Source organism: Xyrauchen texanus, chromosome 2 (genome assembly GCF_025860055.1).
Source record: "Xyrauchen texanus isolate HMW12.3.18 chromosome 2, RBS_HiC_50CHRs, whole genome shotgun sequence".
Classification (NCBI taxonomy): Eukaryota; Metazoa; Chordata; class Actinopteri; order Cypriniformes; family Catostomidae; genus Xyrauchen; species Xyrauchen texanus.
This window is the reverse complement of record NC_068277.1, coordinates 18,426,713-18,447,658: the sequence shown is the minus strand read 5'-3', so window position 1 is coordinate 18,447,658 and position 20,946 is coordinate 18,426,713. Positions and strand designations below refer to the sequence as shown.

The 20,946-nt window shown below is 34.8% G+C and overlaps 2 protein-coding genes across 4 annotated transcripts; both read left to right on the top strand.

The window, feature by feature from the left end:
• Nucleotides 1-319: 319 nt before the first annotated feature.
• On the top strand, nucleotides 320-9,019 carry fcer1g (Fc epsilon receptor IgFc epsilon receptor Ig). Its single transcript, XM_052152120.1, has 5 exons — nucleotides 320-618; nucleotides 6,841-6,938; nucleotides 7,189-7,224; nucleotides 7,941-7,970; nucleotides 8,472-9,019. The coding sequence occupies exons 1-5, from the start codon at nucleotides 549-551 to the stop codon at nucleotides 8,532-8,534; spliced, it is 297 nt and encodes a 98-aa protein (XP_052008080.1). The 5' UTR covers nucleotides 320-548; the 3' UTR covers nucleotides 8,535-9,019.
• A 5,572-nt stretch (nucleotides 9,020-14,591) lies between these two features.
• hacd4 (3-hydroxyacyl-CoA dehydratase 4) lies at nucleotides 14,592-20,313 on the top strand. Of its 3 annotated transcripts, XM_052148603.1 has the most exons (7): nucleotides 14,592-14,689; nucleotides 15,711-15,817; nucleotides 16,096-16,223; nucleotides 16,576-16,685; nucleotides 16,947-17,053; nucleotides 18,901-19,032; nucleotides 19,212-20,308. In XM_052148603.1, exons 1-7 carry the CDS (start codon nucleotides 14,685-14,687, stop codon nucleotides 19,292-19,294), a joined length of 672 nt encoding a protein of 223 aa, XP_052004563.1. In that variant the 5' UTR covers nucleotides 14,592-14,684; the 3' UTR covers nucleotides 19,295-20,308. The 3 variants fall into 3 exon arrangements, with proteins under 3 accessions (XP_052004563.1, XP_052004555.1, XP_052004571.1); XM_052148595.1 differs by lacking the exon at nucleotides 14,592-14,689 and having other exon boundaries at nucleotides 14,696-15,817; nucleotides 19,212-20,309; XM_052148611.1 differs by lacking the exons at nucleotides 14,592-14,689; nucleotides 18,901-19,032 and having other exon boundaries at nucleotides 14,696-15,817; nucleotides 19,212-20,313.
• The last annotated feature ends 633 nt before the right edge of the window (nucleotides 20,314-20,946 follow it).

The following is a 20,946-nucleotide window of genomic DNA, read 5'->3' as shown; positions in this document are numbered from 1 at the left end:
TATTCAGCATATAATGTGCTAACAGAATACGTGGGTTCAGTATTTTAGAATGTGTTGATTGGCTGACAAATTCAGTTGCACAACTGATTTCTTAATGTATTAGCTTTGTAGTTTTACACATCTATATAGACTGTTTGGAGAATAATGAAACTATTGTAGGCAGTAGATTTCTTTTACAAACCGTTGATGTTGAAGCAGTGGTAATGCTTCGGCCATAGCACTGGACCACTTCCTTTATCTGTAAATGAGGCTGTTAAGATTTGATTTACTGCACAATTTTTAAAGAGGATAGGGTCAAGCTGGTGATTCAGCATTTACAAGGAAATGAGGGCTAATGCAGAACCAGATGGCTTTCACTCCTTTTTCCTCTTCGTCATTGAGGGGTGGGGGGGTTGTTAAAGCTTCAAACTGACATATTTTCACCACAACTTCCCTCGTCTGCCTATGATGCGCTTTTTTCTTTTTTTTACATCTATTTACTAAAAGTCCCCATTGGAGGTGCACGTCCAGTGAGGTTATACAAAGATTGAGGAAAGGCTGAGTTATAGATGAAAATGAAGATGATGGCGTGCTTCCCCTTTTCTCTTTTTTCTCTTTGGATCAGTTTTGGCAGTGCTGGTAAGTCTTTACACCAGTTCAGTGTTATTGACCATCTCAAATGAGCGACAACAATCGTCAGGAATTACTTAGCATTATTTTTTACACCTCACATTGATGAAAAGTTAAAGGTCAATTTATTTATATTTCCAGACCCAACATTATGCAGCAACTTGGAATCAAAAAAGTCCATTTTTATATACAATTAATTTTTTTCTATTTTTACACATACAATTACTTAATTATTATAATGATAGTTATGTAAATAACTATTTACATAATATGTTAAACAGCTTGTACTTATTTGCTTATGCAAAATTTCTAACATTTTTAATGATGCGTACAAACTAAACCACATCAAGTTTTAGTTTGGCAGGTTTTTTTTTTTTTTCATAATTAAGTCATATCGTCCACTGGATTTGTGAAAGTGAAGACTATCAAATATGATTAATATGATATTGTGTTTTGTACATAAATGCTATTGCAAGCTTGTCTGTTTCAAGATTGCCTTTTTTGCTAAATAATGCCACCAATATTTGTGCACTGTGAACAAATGTTGGCTTTGGTAATAGAATGCAATGTCTTTAAAAATGGTTTGTATTTTGCTAGTGGACACAAGGTTGACTTTTTTTGCTGTTTAAAATGTGGTGTTGTTTGTGCTCAATGTCATTGTCCTAATCAATCTTTCGTAAAAGCTGTGTCAAGTCAAACCATTCAGGTAAATTACATTGTCTTTTAATAATTCAAAAAATTCGCCTTTCAGAAATATTTTTTTCTGTAGGACCAAAGCATATCATACTATATCTGATCACTTAAACCCTGTTTCCATTTTAAAGGAAGTGGAACTTTGCTACCAGGGAAGTAGCCTTTCCCATTCTGAAAATGAGAGGTGGCTTGAATCACACAATGAATAAACATTATTATAGCAGCCGTTTGGCCAAAATGTATTTATTCAGCAGCGTGTATTGTGCTAAAAGCAGATGTAAATACATTTGAAAGCTCACTGATGCCATAGTTCTTAAGAAGAAATCATGTAGGCTAAAGAACAATTTTTCTGTGACACAGAGCTCTTTGTTTTGGTCTTTTGGATTAATAAAAATCATCTTGATCAACCGGATTATTCTTGGTCAATATCAGGAATCAGAAGAAAAAGAAAAACATTTTTTTATATATATAATGATATTCTAAAAATGGCTTTTTATTTATTTTGTTTTTATTACATTTGAAAAGGTTAACTAAACTCTCAAGAATTTTTCTACCTCAGGCACAAAGAACCATGGCCATAACCATTATGGACATCAGCTCACCGCCCTAGAGTGATGCATTCCTGACTCCTTCCAAACTTCAAATTAGAGATCAATAAACACATTTTCAATAACATTTCAGTTTCAATCCTAAATGTGTGGTTACATCTTTGCAAATAAAGATATGTTTATTATTGCTGCTAAACCTAGACCTAAATTATTTCAACCCTTTCACATTAAGCTTAGATATAGATATTTAAATAGATAACCATGTAAACTCTTGTAATATCATTTACTTTCTGTGCACTTTATTATAAAGTTAATGACACATTATAGTTGATAAATAAATATTGGCAAACAATGATGATTCTCTTTAAAAACACGTTTTGTGCCAACTCAAACATTTTTTGTGGTGGAAAATTACAGGGTTGAAGATCTGTGTATCACAACCATATACATCGATCAGCCACAACATTAAAAACACCTGCCTAATATTGTGTTGGTCCCCCTTGTGCCGCCAAAACAGCGCCAACCCCCATCTCAGAAAAGCATTCTTAAGATTCTATTCTCACCACAATTGTACATGTTGGTTATCTGAGTTTCCGTAGACTTTGTCAGTTCGAACCATTCTGGCCATTCTCTGTTGACCTCTCTCATCAATAAGGCGTTTCCATCTGCAGAACTGACACTGTTTTTTGTTTTTGGCACCATTTGGAGTAAATTCTAAAGACTGTTGTGCATGAAAATCCCATAAGATCAGCACAGAATTGCTCAAACCAGCACGTCTGGTACAAACAATCATCCATGCGATAATCTAATCAGGCAATCGTGTGGAAGCAGTGCAGTGCAAAAAATCAGGCAGATACGAGTCAGGAGCTTTAGTTAATGTTCCTATCAGCCATCAGAATGGGGAAAAATGTGATTGTGGGTGTCAAAATCAAAAGTTCATTAAAAGTAACAGTCAGTTTCTGGTGTGGCCACCAGCTGCATTAAGTACTGCAGTGCATCTCCTCCTTATGGACTACACCAGATTTGCCAGTTCTTGCTGTGAGATGTTACCCCACTCGTTACATAATGAGCAGTATGGCTGGTGGCATTGTCATGGTGGAGGGTCATATCAGGATGAGCCTGCAGGAAGGGTACCACATGAGGGAGGAGGATGTCATCCCTGTAACTCACAACGTTCAGATTGCCTGCAATGACAACCAGCTCAGTCCGATGATGCTGTGACACACCACCCGAGACCATGATGGACCCTCCACCTCCAAATCGATCCAGCTATAGAGTACAGGCCTTGGTGTATTGCTCATTCCTTCGACAATAAACACGAGTCTGACCATCACTCCTGGTTAGACAAAACCATGACTCATCAGTGAAGAGCACTTTTTGCCAGTCCTGTCTGGTCCAGCGAAGGTGGGTTTGTGCCCACCGTTGTTGCTGGTGATGTCTGGTAAGGACCTACCATACAACAGGCCTACAAGCCCTCAGTCCAGTCTCTCTCAGCCTAATGCGGACAGTCTGAACACTGATGGAGGGATTGTGCATTCTTGGTGTTCCTCGGGCAGCTGTTGCCATCCTGTACCTGTCCCGCAGGTGTGATATTCGGATGTACCGATCCTGTGCAGGTTTTTTTACATGTGGTCTGCCACTGCGAGGATGATCAGCTGTCCTTCCTGTCTCCCTGTAGCGCTGTCATAGGTGTCTCACAGTATGGATATTGCAGTTTATTGCCCTCGCCACATCTGCAGTCCTCATGCCTCCATGCAGCATGCCCAAGGCACTTTCATACAGATGAGCAGGGACCCTAGGCATCTGTCTTTTGGTGTTTTTCAGAGTCAGTAGAAAGGTCTCTTTTGTGTCCTAGGTTTTTATAACTGTGACCTTAATTGCATACAGTCTGTACGCTGTTAGTGTCTTAACGACCGTTCCACAGGTGCTGCATGTTCATTAATTGTTTATGGTTCATTGAATAGGCATTGAAAACATTGTTTAAACCTTTACAATAAAGATCTGTAAAGTTATTTTAATTTTTACAAAATTATCTTTAAAATACAGTGTCCTGAGGAAAAAAAAAAAAAAAAAAAAAAAAAATATATATATATATATATATATATATATATATATATATATATATATATATTACTGTATATTCATATATAAGTAAGATTTAAGCATTATATTAATATATACATATTATTTACTTTTAATATTTGTAGTTTTTTAAAGATTCAAGTATTGCAAAATTTAGCAAAATAAGCTGCAAAAAATAAAGGGCATCTTGTGGAGTACTTGCACATGATAATAAAAGACTGAACACAAGCTGGTCCTGAATAAATTATTTTATCAATAACAATTAAATTTTTTACTCTGTGCTTGTGCATTGTGGGATTTAAATGTATCCAAGTGGCTTGAGTGTTTTGATTAAGTTCAACAAAATTTGTTCAGATCCATTTAATGATTCAGTTACCATTTCTGGTGATGGCAAAGGTGACAAATGAGTTTCTTGTGTGAAATTAGTTAGTCACTGAATCATTGATCAAAAGCAGGATTAATCCTTTAAAATGTGTATGTCTACAGACTTTAGTAGAAAAAGTATTTTTTTTTAAAAGTTTTTTATTAAGCACATTATTAAGCATTTTTAAGCACATTATCTATTCACTTCAGTTCTAAGAACACAGCAGAACTATCTTTTTTCCTACAGTTTGTCGACTGCACACCAACACAGAAGTAAAAAACAGGAGCTGATATTAAAAATAGTTTACAAATTTAACACAGATCTAGTAATCTGCTTAAATTGGCAAAAAAAAACTGATCAAACTATCGGATGTTTCATTACGATACAATCTTATATCGATTCTCTTGGTCTGAGATACGATATTTGCAGATACTTCAAAGTTTATTGCGATACCATTTAATTCAGGGCCCTGTGATCGATATTCTGATATTATGTGCCTATTTTACACAATCAATTAAAAATGTTTTGCCCTCAAATGCAACCAAAATATAATTTTAATATTTATCTCTGAAATGTGCAAATTTTGTATCCACATTGGGACATTCACAACAAAATAAGGTTGACACAGATAATTATATAAAAAATAAAGTCATGCACAAGTGATAATCAATCATTTGATTTCAGATTATTTTCCAGTTTAATCAAATTCAAAGTACTTACTGTACATAGCCATGCATTTTTTCCAACTATCCGTGCTATCTGCGATTTTCTTGGCTCCACAGTTGTAATGAAAAATTCAGTTACAGTTAACTGGGATAAATAGTAAGGGTGTTGAAGTGTAAAGTCTTATAGCTGATGCTAGTGCTGGGCAACAGGTGATTTCTCTTTCCCTCATAAGTGCTGTTCAGTATGTAGGCATTGTCAAGACGTTTCACATGATAGTTGAACTTCTCCATGGTACTTTTATATAACAAATTCTCATGTAAAATTCAAATGGGTCACATGCAAAATTGTGCATGTGAGCCGCTCTGCGTTTGTCACGAGAGCTCACATTTTAAGGAGCGCCCGATTGAAAGAAGCTACTCTGATAAACTGAAAAACAAGTTTTCAGCTAACGACCATGCATCAGTGTGGAGTGTCCTAAAAGAATTTACTAACTTCAAGACACCATCCCCCAACACTGTAGGGAACCAACAACTGACAAATTGAATGTGTTCTACTGTAGAATTGAACGGCCCAGTCTCACACCCCACACCTGCTCTGACCTTCACTTCAGACAAATATCAACACCTCCTGCAACCCCTCTCCTGCTACTCAACCTACACTTAAGATCTGTGAAGAGGAGGTGTGCCATGTTTTCCAGAAACAAAAGACAAGTAAAGGACAGGTCCCAGATGGTGTTTCACGCACTTGTAAAAAATCCTGTGCTGACCAGCTGGCCCCCATCTTCACACATGATGGTGGTGCGTTTGAAGCTGCAGAGAACTTCACAATGCTCCAATGATCTTTTGAAGATCTGTGTCAGTCATAATGTAAAAAGCATAACTTAATGAAGACTCACGCGCTGATAAGAACTCCGCTTACAATGTGTCCTTAAAAGAAGGATTGCTTTTTTTTTTTCCTGCAGTGCATTTCAAGTAATGCTGCCAATCAGGAATGGCATGCCGATAAATAACTCTCATTTGTGTGTTCATTATCTCTAGATTATGAATTTAGATTAACAGCAATGCTGATAAAAACATGGATAAATGAGCATTGTTGAAAGCAACTTTGTAGAATTGAATTGAGCCATGATGATTATGCTATCTGACTGATGGCCTATTACTTAAGGGTTGTTTCGGCTCATGAACCTCACCTGGATGGTCGCTCAATCAGCCCAAAGTAACAAAACTCAAAGAATACTGTATACAAATCCACCATTTGGACTCAGTACGGGTTTAACTTGGAAAAGCACGGGGGACAAAAATCATCTTATTAGAGAGTGCGGGGACGCGGCTGCTACGCCCTTGAATAGAGTATACTGTACAATGCTGTATTTTAATTGAACTTGGTGTTGGTCACTACTGCCATTAGATACTAGATTAGAGTCAGTAAAGTCATTGTGTCTACACATGTGAGTTTCTGAGTAAAGATGCACTATATTATTTAAATCTTCACTACATTGTTGTGGCAATAGTCTTTCACAAAATATTTAATTGCTTTTGATTAATCTTTTTCTTGGCTTTTTTATTTCTAAAATTTTTTGTGCAATGACAGATTTAAAAGCATTTACTATGAATGTCTCACAGTGTCTAATGCTTAAAGCATATCCTGAAAGCCCCTTTTCTGCCAGCTTTACTATTTGTCTTGAAGTGCAGAAACACCAGTCTTTTATCTTGTATTAACATTGACATCACAAATGCTTTGACATAATACAATTAATGATGCATCAACTCCTTCCTATTTATAATATCAACACCTCTTCCCATGTAGAATACTTATTATAATAGACTTCATTTGTTGTACAATGATTGAGTTGCAAATTAAATTAATTTGTTTTGATAGATGCTCAAAACCTGACAGCCCCTGAGATATGCTACATCTTGGATGCCATTCTGTTTGTTTATGGGATTACTCTCACTGTCCTTTACTGCAGAATGAAGGTATTGTATATGTAAACTCTTTAAAAACACTTTGTTTTACTCGTTTTTAAACAATGCAAACAAGTCTGAAAGTGAATTACTCTCATATCATTGTCATGAAATCAAGCATTGTTTGCATGTTCTATTGTTTGGGAATCCTTGGAATATTAGATAACTTAGTCAAAATCCAAGATAGAATTTGATGATTGAATGTTCTGTAGACTTTTTTATGAAGGTAAAGTAACTTCTTTTTTTTCTTTTTTTTGTACAGCTACAGAGAAAAGCTGAGAATAACCCACACACAGGGGTAAGACTGCCCTTAAATATGTCTGAGTGCCCCAGTGAAAATTGTTTTATTTGGCATTCTTTTCAAATTCAATACAAATATGTTAATACCACATTATACAGTATTATCAGTGTAACACTGAGTTTAAGGTTTTCTCAATTTCTTAGCATTTGGTATGTGAAACCTGACCTTTTGTACAAAGGAGGTGACATTGGTGTGCATGATGCCATTAAGCAAAAAGGGGAACATAGTATTTAGAATGTTACACTGTAGTAAGATTATTGTTACAGTGGGATAGATAGATAGATAGATAGATAGATAGATAGACAGACAGACAGACAAACATGCAGACAGATTTTGCTAAATGTCCCTACCCTCCCCTTTCACACTTGTACATGTTGCTTGTACAGTGTGTGAAGTACTCTCTAAAAATAAGTGTATTTCTTTGTTTTTAAACATGCAACCTTATCTTTCACACAATATAAACTCTTTCTGTACAGGTTTAAGTATGCATCCTTTGCCAAATGTTTCTAACAGAAGTTGAAATAATGTATTGTATGTTACATTATCAATGAAACTGAACAAAAGGAAAGTTATTTGAACTTAATTTGACCACAAATGACAATGTCACTGTTCCTTCAAAAGCATTTGAAGCAGGCACCTTTGAAGCACTGTGTGTACATGCATCTTTGTTGCAGCCTTTCTAATTTATGTATTTATTAAATTATGTTTTACAGAAGAAAGATGTCGGTGAAGGGGTTTATGAGGTATTCTTGTTGTTTTTTTGTTGTTTAATTCTCCATGCTGCCATATACTTAATAATGAAAGCTTTTTTAATATTAAGAATTAATATAAATAAAAATATGCAGTTCTTTGATGATAAGATGTTGCAAGTCTCATAGATAGAAAATATTCTACTGATATAATATCTAGGCTATTAGAATCACTGATATAAATATCTATTTGATACAAAATAAATCCACCATATATTTAAATTCTTATTATATGACTTAAGTAGGCTTGCTTACTCTATAATTGTACTGTACTGAATTGAAATCCAAGGTACCCGGCATTAAACACTGTTTTTTATATTGCACAGCTCATGTCATAATTTAATGCAGCATTTTGATGGTATTTAACTTATGCTACAAAGCATATTATAATGCTTTTATTTACTCAGCATTGTGGTTGGTCTGGTGAGCTTCTAATGGCAAGCTTCTTACTCTTTGCCACATCTGTTTTGTCCCTTTCTCTCCTCCAAACCTCAGGGTCTCAAGCCCCATGATCAGGACACTTATGAGACCATCAAAATGCAAAAAGGAAAAAAATAAGATGAAGAAAGATCCAAACATTTTGGAGATTGTGCCATTATCCACTGTCATTCTGTCTTAAGCTTGCAGATATTATAAATTAGCAACTTATTACAAAGGAACTATTGTGTTTTTTGTTGTTTACTGTAAAAACTTTTGGTAATCGCTCATGTTTGGCTCGGTTTCTTTGCGATATTATCAAGTAATCAAACAGAATGTACAGTAGAAGCTGATTAACAAATCGTTAAATGTTGTTTCTGTGAGATTTTTCTACTAGTTTAATTATTTAAATTATGTAAAAAAAAACATTTTGTAATGAATGTATTTTTCTGTTAGCCTTCTGTTAAACAAACCTTCTGATATTGTAGGTGGTAACAACTGTAAACCCTAATGTTCAAAATAATAAATCATTTTGAGTTAGGAAAAATGGAATCATACAAATTAGTTTAAATAAATGAACCTTGATGAGTATTTAGAACTTTCTCTTTCTTTTGAGTTCACAACCCTTTTAAGTAACTTGAATAGTTTTGAGTTTATTGTACTTTAAATGTACAGGAACTTAAAATTAACTGAAACTGGGAAAGGGATTTTTATTTCCCAGCATGCTTTACATGGCACTTGACAGGGAGAGTAAATGTTAAAATTAAGTGTTATATAGTGTGTTTTTGTGCAAGATGAATGTAAAGGGAGATACTTGTTAGTGTTTAATGTTGTTTAGAAGAGTTCCTGTCATGTTACATTTTTGAAGGATTATGGTGAATAGTGGATCTTGAGATTAGCTTGAGGACAGGTACACTATTAGAACAATCTGCAGTATGTTGATATACTTGTTGAGTAATTGCTATGCTAATCAAAGCATGGTTTATCCAATTAGAATTCATTCAGCATGCTAACATTCTCTGTACAAGCTTTTTCTAGCTTTTTAGTTCTAGCTAACTAGTTTCCCTTTATTTGTCATATTTAAGTTGAGTCTACATTGTGATTTTAAGTTCAGCCAAAGAGTAAAACGTAAAGTTAAGTATCAAATGCATTAGCTATGAGTTAGCTTACTCGATATTTCAAGTTAAGAAAAAAAATCAACATCAGAAAGGTCTGTTTACTTAAAATTTTATTTTATTAACTTTGTATAAAAAATTGTATGTAACTGATTACAAAAAGTTATACCACACCAAATATAAAAGTATAGTAGCAGAAAATAATTTTATTGTCAAGTATCCATTATATAAGCCTAGAATAATAGAAACCAATTGAAAAAGCCCCCATATAAGCCCCATATATTACGAGAGCTTTGATACAGTGTACGGAGAACATAAAGATTGTGTTGCAAAATTTGGGAGGGATTTTAAGAGGAAACAACAGTATGTGAAATCCTTTGTCATCAAAACACGATCACTGTGTTCTTCCTCATTTCGTGTTCCTCATGAGATTATACTGAGCATTTAGGAGTTGAAGACAATGATTACAAGCTATCTTGAAACATCTGAATAGAACTATTTGAAATTAGTTCAGAATATCGGCATGTAATGTAAGCACATGCTCTATAGCTAAGTTGAAAAGTTTGAAAACTGTTTAGACAATTAAGACCTAAATAAATGTTTCATTCATGGACACAAGTTACAGTGTAATAAGTCTGATCAATATATACCTACAAAACATACCTGGAATAAAAAATAAGTAAAATCAATGCTTTTCAATATTAGAGTTGGTTGATTATGATGATGATGTGAAATTTATATAAGCGCCACATTGTTCATGCATAGTATTAGTTTGTTACATTCTCACCTCCAGATATGGAATATGTTTTTATTTAATCATTCAGTGAATCCATTTTTGATCATTGAATTAACATGTATGCAATATGCAATGATCTAAAAATCAATGTGCTATGAACAACTGCATTATGAATGTTATTCAATATGTTAGATATTTAATCATTCATTTATTGATTTATTTATCTTTAATTTAATAATCAAGGTGCAAAATAATGGAAAGAAATGCAGCTTGGCTTCTCTAGGGAGCAATACAGACTCTTTCTGTCAAACTTTGTATGATCCAAAGGGAGACGTGTGTGGGGATACTAAAAGGATAATTGAATATTTTAATAAGAGTAGAGCTGTCCAAAAAAAGGCAGATGATATATGTGTGTTAACAGTGTTGGGGAGTAACGGAATACATGTAACGGGATTATGTATCTAAAATACAAAATATAATTCCACTACAGTTACAGTTTAAATATTGGAATACAGTTACATTCAAAAAGTATTTTGATTACTGAAGAGATTATTTTGCATGTAATTGTCATTTGTTTAATTTAATATTTAGTCCTTTCAGATGGTAAACATTTATACGTATAAATAATGTGATCCAAAGTGCATTTGACTGTTCATATGAGCATACAGAGAAGTTTGAAGTAAGTTTGGAGCAGATGAAATAGAAATAAACCTTTTGTAAATTGTTAGCTTTACGCTAAGCTAAAAAAATGCTATTAATTTTACATGCACGTTACCACAGGGCTGTGCACAGAGGGGTGGCCCGGTGGCCAAATCCACTGCCCCTCTGCCCTCATCGACTGAGGTGCCACTTTCGCACACCCAGCTCAAAGCGTTGTGTTGTCACTCCGTTAAAGATCCACTGATTCTGCTAATCCGCTCTGGGTTTTCCCGCTCGCTCAGCAGCATCAATCACAGTATGTGTCCGTGGCGCTCTCTGGAGAGTGGAGAGTGAGAGGACAGGTCAAGAAGGTCGTCACACGTCACATTAACAGGTAGAGATGCATTACAATCCACATTACAGTGGTTGATCCGTGGAATTAGTAATTTGGTAGTTTGTTTTTGTATTTCTGTCGGTAATGTTTTGCTCTTGGTTTTCTAATAGTGCTAACAACATGTACAAAATATCCACGTTCTTAGAATTAGAATGCTTGTCTAATCAAATTATTTTACCCGATCAGATCTAATATAAATAACACCAAATTGGCTGTTGGCACACTTTGTAGACTATTTTTTTTTTTTATAAAAAATAAAACAATGCCTTCACAAAAAGAAGACAAACAGAGAGAGAGAGAGAGAGAGAAAGAGTGAAGAGAGGCTGCTAAAGGCAGTTCAACATTGCAAACATGGATTCAAAGCTCCAGCAAGCCAAGAATAAATATAGAATATTTAGCAGACAGTTTATCACACTTTAATTCTTGTAATTAAGTATATTTCCCATTATAATCTTAGTTGATACTAGTAATCTATAACACATCATATGCTATTTATATTATTTTATTAAGACCATATTAATAGTAGGGCTATAAATAGTTAAAATGGTAATATAAATGTTCTAATTTAGTTGTAAATTAGCATAGTATAGTATATAATATAGATTTATGCTGTATAATATGAAATTCAATGTTTAATACTTCTACTTTCATTGAAGATGAGGCAGAGGCAGGCTTAGAGAGTGAGGGAGAGCCCATTGAGCATCAGCCAAATCAGACAGTTACAGGTAGGCTGTAAAGGAATATGCTAGAGTGTGATAAAAAGAAAGATAGTCATGCAATTATTTGAATGGAAGAGTAATTGCATTACTACAACATAAATTGAATTAGCACTAAGCCTAACAATTGTGTTTACAATATGATTATAAAAGGTTTGTTATTCATTCTCTATATTAAGATGAAACAGCCTCAGACTCAACTCAACAGAGTAAAAGTGGAAGTCTTGGAACTGAGCAAGAGACAGAAAATTTTTAGATTGAGAAAGAAAGGCAATACAATGAGACAGACAGGGCCGTGTACAGACATTTTGGGATATCCCAAATAAAAGATGAGGTTATCAAGATCTTTCAGGACATGGTACCAAATAAAAAGGATTTGCTGTAAATGGAACAGGTAAATATAAAAATTTAAAACAGTAAATAGTTTCTGTTATTATCAGCAATGCGTAATTGTGATTTTCTATCAAAGCATTTATAAAGTCTGAAATTTATTAGAGTGTGTACTGTCTTCACTTTTTTTAATTGTATATTTGTAACAACTGGATCATTTGTATTAACAAGTAGCCACCCCCTACCCACCCTCTTAGTGCCCCTTTTTTTATTTGGGCCACTGCCCCTCAAAATGTCTGTGCACGCCCTGAATAACAATGAAGAAATATAGATATTATTTTGAATTTGTTATGGCAAAACCAAAAGAATTTGTCTACAAAATTTGTTTACAAAACTGTTTGTTTACTCAATTTTGCTTTAATGCTTTATATGGCAACTTTTCAGAGTATTAGTTGTTTCTCCCTTAATTATGAAAATGAAATGTATTCATGAAAATGAAAAAAAAAAAAATAATAATCCTACATGTTTATTCTGAAATGCTGCATTTAACTAAATAAAACTAAACAAATTAATTTAACAATTTAATCCAGCTGATCATAATCTTTCATTACAAATTAATTTATTGTAAGTCTCTTTATCACACTAATATCACTTTCTCCTGATTATCTCCAACAAAATGACAGGGCACCACATTTACGTGCCCCTCACAAACATACCCACACTGCAAATTCTCCCTGGGTCCAAAGGGGTAATGCAGCCTCCAAAGGGTCATTTGAAGGGTCATTCCAAACCGAAGTGCTCATAAATAGCAGTTTTGGAGGGCCGTTTGAAACAAGCAATTTGTAAGGTTCAACTGATGGACACTTTGCTGCTAAGTGGACCTTAAGTCATAGTTCCCCGCTGACTCGACGTTGTGTGGAACGAAGCGACACTAGGGGTCTTTCTTTTTCTTCGGAGCCTAGCGGTTGTGCGATCAGCGAGCTGAGATCACTCCAGTTCCACTTACCTCTGCAGAGCAATGCTGCTGGATCTACAGCGGCTTTCTGCTCACGGCCAGTCCGACTACTCCCTTGGACCCGCCGAGCTGGATGAAGAATTCACCGCTGCATCGGAAAGCATCCCGGCATCTGACACAGAAGACTCAACTGGGCTGCTGCCTTCGGGTCGGCCCGCCCAGTCTGAGGCTGACGCCGAGATGGCCGACATGCTTGCCGGGCTGCCATGAGTGTGGAGTTGGACCGGAACCCTAGTAAAAGTAAATGCAGATGTGCTTTTTTTACTACACACTCACTAACCAGGCAAACTAACTATGTGCAAATTTACAGTGTATTCACATTGTCTGGGCAACAGGACAGCCAAATGTAAATTTCATACAAATTTCAAGGGAACTGTTTTTTCAAGGGTATTTAATAATAATAATAAATAAAACTATATATGAGAGATCAATGACAAAGTGCTCATTGATGTCCATTGTATGTAGAAAACACTCTCCAGAAGAAAGATGGCCTGATGAATCTTTGACAATCTATTTAGTGTTTGCTAAAAATAGTAAACATCATATTTACCGTTTTCAGGAACACTTTCTATGAAGCCCATATTTATAAAGCATTGTAAAGGCATTAAAAATTATTCATAATGCATTTATAATGTCTCATTAAATGATTCATAATTGTTAAAACAATTTTAATACATTATAATTCTTATTCATAGTAATCTCTTAAACTATGATGCATTATGACATGACCAACATTAAATGATATCTGCAGAAGATATATATTTTTGTATATATTTGTTTTAGATGAATTAGACATGATTTAAGTTAAGTAACAAAAGCAATATTTTCTTATAAACATCCATAAGATATTTTTAAGTGGTTATAAGACAACAGAAGTTATATACAAATGCACAGAATACAAAAGAACACAAATTCAGTGTACATTTTTAGACATTTAGAAAAACACTTAGCTGGCTAAAGCTGTAAAGCTAGCTACAAGATTAAAACACATCAGTAGCTCTTTTGTTCCTTTGTATTGTGCATATTTTTATAATTTCCATTATTTAAGCTTGACTTGTATTGCATGTTTCAAGTTTATGTTGTGGCTGTTTATAAGACGTTGCTTTAGTAACTTTACTTAAAACAGGCTAAGACCACTTAAAATGGTTTATGATTACGTCATAATATTACTAAGTCCTGTTTGAATGCAAGAAAACAGCTTTCTGTAGAGTGTGTTGGGGATGCCCATATTAGACCTGCCCTCTTTACGTCAGCGGGGAAGTTCTGTAACCAGAACTTCCTCACATTTTACCATTTTATGTATCATTTTTTATTTTGCCTTATCACTATACTGAAACGTTGGAGAAATGAGGTAAATATCTATGCCGTTAACGTGACGTGTGTACTGATGACATAATACAGTTATGACGAACATAAACGCGCTGCTTTACCCAAAATATTCTCGCCTAAGAGCGATCTGTAAGCTATTCGTACAGCATGTAAACTGACTTGGGCATTATGCCGCGTTCACAAAGGACGCGTTCTTGTGTTCCAGAAACAACAGCAAGAGAAAGCGCAAAGGAATGGAAAAGAAACGCCCATGGCGCTAGACGCGGACACAGAGAGATACTAAACAGTGTAGGATGCGTTTCCTAACAGCACCGTAAGCCTCAGTAGATCGTAGAAACCATTGGAGCCACTGGTCTACGATCAACGTAAGCTTGCTATGCTTTTGGGAAACGCAGCCATCAAACAATTAAAAAAAGTGCTGGTGGAATGCAATAACTTGTCCTGTCTGAACGCCCCTTTACAATGTTTAAAGAGGATATGCTATTTAACATATAGTGGAGATGGGGAATATCACACTTTTTCTAAGGGCAGATTCATTCTGAAAGTCAATTTCTGTATAGACACATATTAAACTGGCGAAGCAGCTAAACTATTAAACATTTCCACAATTATTAAAAATATGGGTCAGTTCATTAAACTTGCATTGACTCAAAACCAGGGCATGTTGTCATACTATCTGGGGTTAGATGTCACAGTGGAACCTGCCATAAATAACACAATGGGCATGCTGTATTGGGTGATTTATATTTAGCTATTTTTCTGCAAATATTGTTTGCTCAAAATGTGCATTGTGACAACAAGATCCTGGTTAATAGAGGTATAAATGCTCAATAGCTTTTTTCTTCTTCAAGATGTTGATCTTCATAGAAATTGGCTTTCAAAAATAATAGTTAAAAGTGTGACAACTACCCCCATCTCGTTTTAATAGCAGTGATGCTGTTAATTCACTTCTATTAGGAGATGTTTTGCTGTATTTATGAGTCATGGATAGGTCATGAAAGCTACTGTACTATTAAGAACAAAATGGATCTGATCTTTCACAGGTATAGCCTCAGTCTCACATATCTCTTTTTATACAACTTGCTTCAGTTCTGTGGACATACGTGGATTTTTGCGAACATGACAGTCAGATTTCTCTCGTTTGGTGGTGGTAAGCAACAAAACAAGCTATAAACTTCTGTTCATGTAAATAAACAGGGCTGTGAAGCAAATCTGCAGTTTATTTACATCTCTCCCATTTGTGCCCAAGTGACGTTTTGGAATTTGTGGACTCTAAAAAAGGGTTCTTGATATCTACACAGCTCAAAGATAGACAAATTATATGAATTGTGAAATGCTAATATTCTTATAATTTCTTGTTAGACTCTTACAAGACTTATACTCACATGTATTAATCACTGTCTTTTCATGATGATTTCTTGTTTTTAGATGCTCAAGCTGGCACCTTCTATTTTGTGGGGGTCATGATGGGCATTTGTCAGCTTCTGTCATTGTTAGAACTGTTTCACATAGCAGATGGGTTTGAGGAGTGCAGACTTTTCCCACGGTTTATGCAGGTATAATGATTATGTATAGACTGTTTTCACATCTCCAATGAATTAAACCATGTATTTGCACTGTTGCACCTAAAGCAATATAACAAATGAACACAACCATACTACACAATCGTTTCTCTAAGACCAATCTCTCTTGCAAATCCAAGTTCCTCTTCCTGTTCCTGATTTCTAACATTTAAAAATATCTGCCAATCTGTTGCCACATACCACATAATAATAAGGAAGTGCCTGACTGAAGGTGGCCACATTATAAAATGCAATTCGGTTAGAGCTATATTTTAAACCTAATGTCATTGGGAAAAAATACTCTATTCACACTTATGACATCATTAATGCTGTTTTCCAATTAAAGGTAATGGAGAGAAATGTCCTTCTGTTTCTCCTCATCAGTCTAGAGGAGTTTCAGAGTAAACAAATAGTGTGTGTGCAGTTTTATCTGTGGAACATACTGGGCCTTCTAAGGTTTGTGTCTTCCATGTAAACAGATTAACCATTCAGTAGGCTTCTGTGAATAATGCTGTGGTTATTTTTATGTAGAGTAGCATAACACATACTTAACATAACAGTAAAGTGACTGTGCAATCAATGTAGGGGTCTATCAATATAATGTAGATATTTACACCATCTTTTAGAGCATGTGGTCAACCTAATGTAACAGTGGATAGTAAATGCTTAAACCTGTGGTAGTTCTTTTGGCCATCATTTTGTTTGTTTGTCTTACAGGTATCCACATGAGTTATTTTGCCTCATAGGAACACCATCTTTTAATGTGTTGTGGGCACACCATACACTGTCACTCCCAGTGTACTTGTTGTCTGCTATCACTGAAGGTTAAATATGTTTAACTTTATTTTTAATGTCACAGAATTAGTGATGTGTTACTATTACTGTCATTATTGTAACATAGCCTATGCAAATCTAGGCCCAGAGATAAATGATAGATATGGCTCTGAAGTAAACATTAAATGCAACATTTTGACAATCTAGAATTTAATAAAATAATAAAATAATAACAAGTTTATATCTTCCCCTTATACCATGGTCTGTTCTAATACTCGATTCTGATTGGCTGGAATGTATGCAGTTTAAACCATTGAATGTATTTCCGGTCAGTTTTAATCACTGTTTGATATTAATGTGATGTTTGTAACCATAGCAACATAACAATTATACAGTATACCTTTTATTATACAGTAAGTGCTACTTTTACTGTCACTGCCACGTAACGTCAGTTTTTCCACATTAATGTGAAAATGAAACAATACATTTCTTCTGGGGTGTCAACCCCTCTACATTCTGTGGATGTTGTTATTTCTGGATTGTGCATTTAAATTCACAGTTTTGACAAAGTGTGGGTGCGCTACTTTTTCTCTGAACAGGCGGAGCTGCAGATCTAAAGGACCTTAGATAAAATTAACCATTATTTTTTTATTCTTCCAGTCAAAATTTGCACTACAAGAAATATATTACAGCTGTAACTAATCAATTCTGGCAAGTGACCATGGTATAAGCGGGATAATCCATAGCAAGTTGTGAAATAAAAGATTTTAAATGCACTTCGCATAGGCAGCTTCGTTCTTCAGCTTCCAGGTCATGGATTTAAAATCATATAACACACATCTAGCAGTGGATTTTCCCATACTTGTATATTATTATTATTTTATATTTTATTATATAATTTTCTCCGAATTTTTTTCCAGAGCTTAAAGCACACTTCAATTTGATTGGAAACAGGTCTGAATCAGCCCTAAATGAGTTAGCACAGTGATTTTAAGGAGAGTATGTTGACTTGAATTGCTTTAGGGGTAGGCCAGGAAATGTGTTGAAATAGCACGCTCTTGCTGTAGCATGCCCAAGTATGATAAAGATTCAATTGACACACTTTTGGCATTGTCTTGATTTCAAATTGTAGAAAGTAGAAAACACAAAATGAGCTGCATGACACAGAATATGTTTATTATTATTATTATTATTATTATTAGTTTTAAGTAACCTACAAATGTTCTTCATTTGATAAAACTTAAAGGCGCTGTAAAGGATTTTTAAAATTAAGTTACATCCAGAAAAAGTCATTTTTACCTGTCAGACATCATTGAAATAGGTGCTATGAGTATAACATCTGTCTCTGAGTCTGTGCTAAACAGGCTCATTAAACAGTGGCAAAAAAGATGTCCACAGGCCGCAGTTTCTGCCTGTCAATCTTTGTGCATGTTGACAGGGCAGCCCATGCTGTATGTGCCAACACACTCTCACGGTGAAATCTTGTTTAAGTGTTTTTATGGTGTCCTGCTCCCGCAAAGCACTTATTGTTGGACGGCAAAACGTTCAGGGGTTACACCCACCCTCCATCTGCTCTAATACAGTGGTCTCCAAGTGTGTATATGTGTGAGCACGTGTCTTTAGAGTATGGGGATTTGAAAAGATGGGATGTGGCTAATCAGTGGCTAAATCTGGTGGAAGTTCCAGAACAGTTAAAATCGCTTACAGCATGATAAAGTCAAAAATATGATTTCAAATGATTGAATCAACTTAACTAACATAAGGTTACACCAACAAAAGTCATTTGTAAGGACTAAATCGAGCAAAAATAGAACCTTGCTTGAGATGTAAAATGGCATGTTACAACTTTTTTATAATGGATGGTAATAGATTTTTTCCTGTTTTTCTTCTTTTTTAGGTACAAGCATTTTACATATGTTGCTATACTTTGAGTCTGAAGGAATGTATTCTTTCCAACGTAAAGTATCTGCATCAATATACATTTATTTCCCATACTTGCTTATGGGTTACATACTTCTTCTCATATTAGGTAAAATCACAATTTGCTCTATAAAGTAAATGTTAAATATATGCTTTTCACAGTTACACATTTAACAAATGTCATTATTTATAATGCCATAATGTGTTTTTTGTCATTAAAATAAATCATTTGTATTAGCATGGGTGTCTACTACCACTGTTGATTGTCTTGATCTCTCTGTTTTGAAGGGTCCAGTTTAACAGTGCGATTCTTGCTGAAGGAAAGGGAAGAGAATTTAGAAAGCTGGAATAAGAAGCTGAAAAAAGAGTGACTCAAAGGAGTACTTGATTTCAAAGCAGGTCCACCCATTCATCAATACCAAATAATCTTATCTTTGAAGTATTATAGTGGGGACTAATTGCTGAACTTTTTTCCTGTGTCAAAACACAATTATATAGTATGTGTTTGTGTAACGGCAGTGTTTTAAGAATTCTTTATATAATTTATGCACTTGCAATCTTCTACATGATGGTTGCATGTGAGCTTATCTGAAATATTTTACATTTAATAAAGAAAATGCAAGTCATTTTACATTTATTTTACATGCTTTATTTAGAAATATTTTACAGAAATGTATTAAAAATGCTGTAAATGTATAAAAGTGCCAAAACTGCATGCATAATAAAGTGAACATTGAGAAACACTTCCATAAAGTAAAAACAATATCATTCTAACATTTATTTTTCACTCTTACTGTTGAGAATTTTCTGTACATTTGTTAAAATAAAATCTTTAACAAGAGTGTTATCAAAATACATGCTTGATTTTTACTTGATTAAAATAAAAGTCAGCATAATCAGATAATGCGCATGGGCTTCTAGGACGCTGCCGCTGGTAGCCTGAGATCCTCTTTATTATGGCAAACACAAGTACAGCAAGAGGTTTGAGAACAAATGTTTTAAACCGTCAAATAGAACGTCCGTCGACCCTAGAGGGTTAAATATGGGACTGTCCTGGGGAAAACGGGATGTCTGGCCACCCTATTCATAGCAAGACACTGAAACTCTCCTTCCAAGACCAGGCCTTGTTCAGGATCCGTTCTATTTACCCAGAACCAATTTCCCAGAACAAATATGGATTATTAGAAAGTTGTTGTACACCTTCACGTTCGATATTGGACAGATCATCATAGAGCAATCAGCAGTATGATTGTGCATCTTTCCAGTTCATATTCTTTTTAACAATTTTTTTTCATTGAGTTACATTGTGACAAATGTATGTTTCCATTGAACTTGCTTGTTTCAATTATTACCTCCCCATGGAATCTACGCCCCTGGTTGAGATGAAATCTTGAGGGTGACATTAACCTTGTAAGAGGAATAAATGAATTTGTTGATTAATGTTATGTTATTTTTTTATTTTGACCTAACTCCATGTCAATTATGACTTACACATTTATTTGAAAAATCTAAATCAAACTGATGACATGGAGATGGCTGAAGTGAAGTGAAGTTTTGTGTAATTTGTATCCAAAGAACTCACTAAGTTTGTTAGACCAGTGGGAACAAAATTATTCTGTATTTGCTCCAGTGCTAAAATTGTCTTTTATTTATTTATTTATTTATTTTTACTTACTGTAGTTTTTTACTAGTTTATTGGGGCAGTGGTGACTCAGTGGTTGAGGCTCAGGGTTACTGACCAGAAGGTCAGGGGTTCAAGCCCCAGCACCACCAAGATGCCACTGTTGGGCCCTTGAGCAAGGCCCTTAACCCTATCTGCTCCAGGGGCACTGTATTGGCTGACCCTGCACTCTGACCCCGCACTCTGACCCCAGCTTAGCTTAACTAATACATTTCACTGTATATATGCAAAAAAAAAAAAAAACTGTGTGTATAATGTATGACCAAAATAAAGGTGTTGACTTATACAAAATTAAAGTAAAAAATAAAAATAATTTAATGTTTATGATTTTTATATAAATAA

Bases quoted from the DNA above. Each gene is read 5' to 3' on its own strand.
- hacd4 (XM_052148595.1), top strand. From the start codon at position 15,628: ATGTTTTGCTGTATTTATGAGTCATGGATAGGTCATGAAAGCTACTGT. The intron at 17,054-18,900 runs GTTAAATATGTT...CTTCTTTTTTAG, and splicing joins GTTGTCTGCTATCACTGAAG to GTACAAGCATTTTACATATG. The intron at 19,033-19,211 runs GTAAAATCACAA...TCTGTTTTGAAG, and splicing joins CATACTTCTTCTCATATTAG to GGTCCAGTTTAACAGTGCGA.
- fcer1g (XM_052152120.1), top strand. From the start codon at position 549: ATGAAAATGAAGATGATGGCGTGCTTCCCCTTTTCTCTTTTTTCTCTT. The intron at 6,939-7,188 runs GTATTGTATATG...TTTTTTGTACAG, and splicing joins TCCTTTACTGCAGAATGAAG to CTACAGAGAAAAGCTGAGAA. The intron at 7,225-7,940 runs GTAAGACTGCCC...TATGTTTTACAG, and splicing joins AGAATAACCCACACACAGGG to AAGAAAGATGTCGGTGAAGG.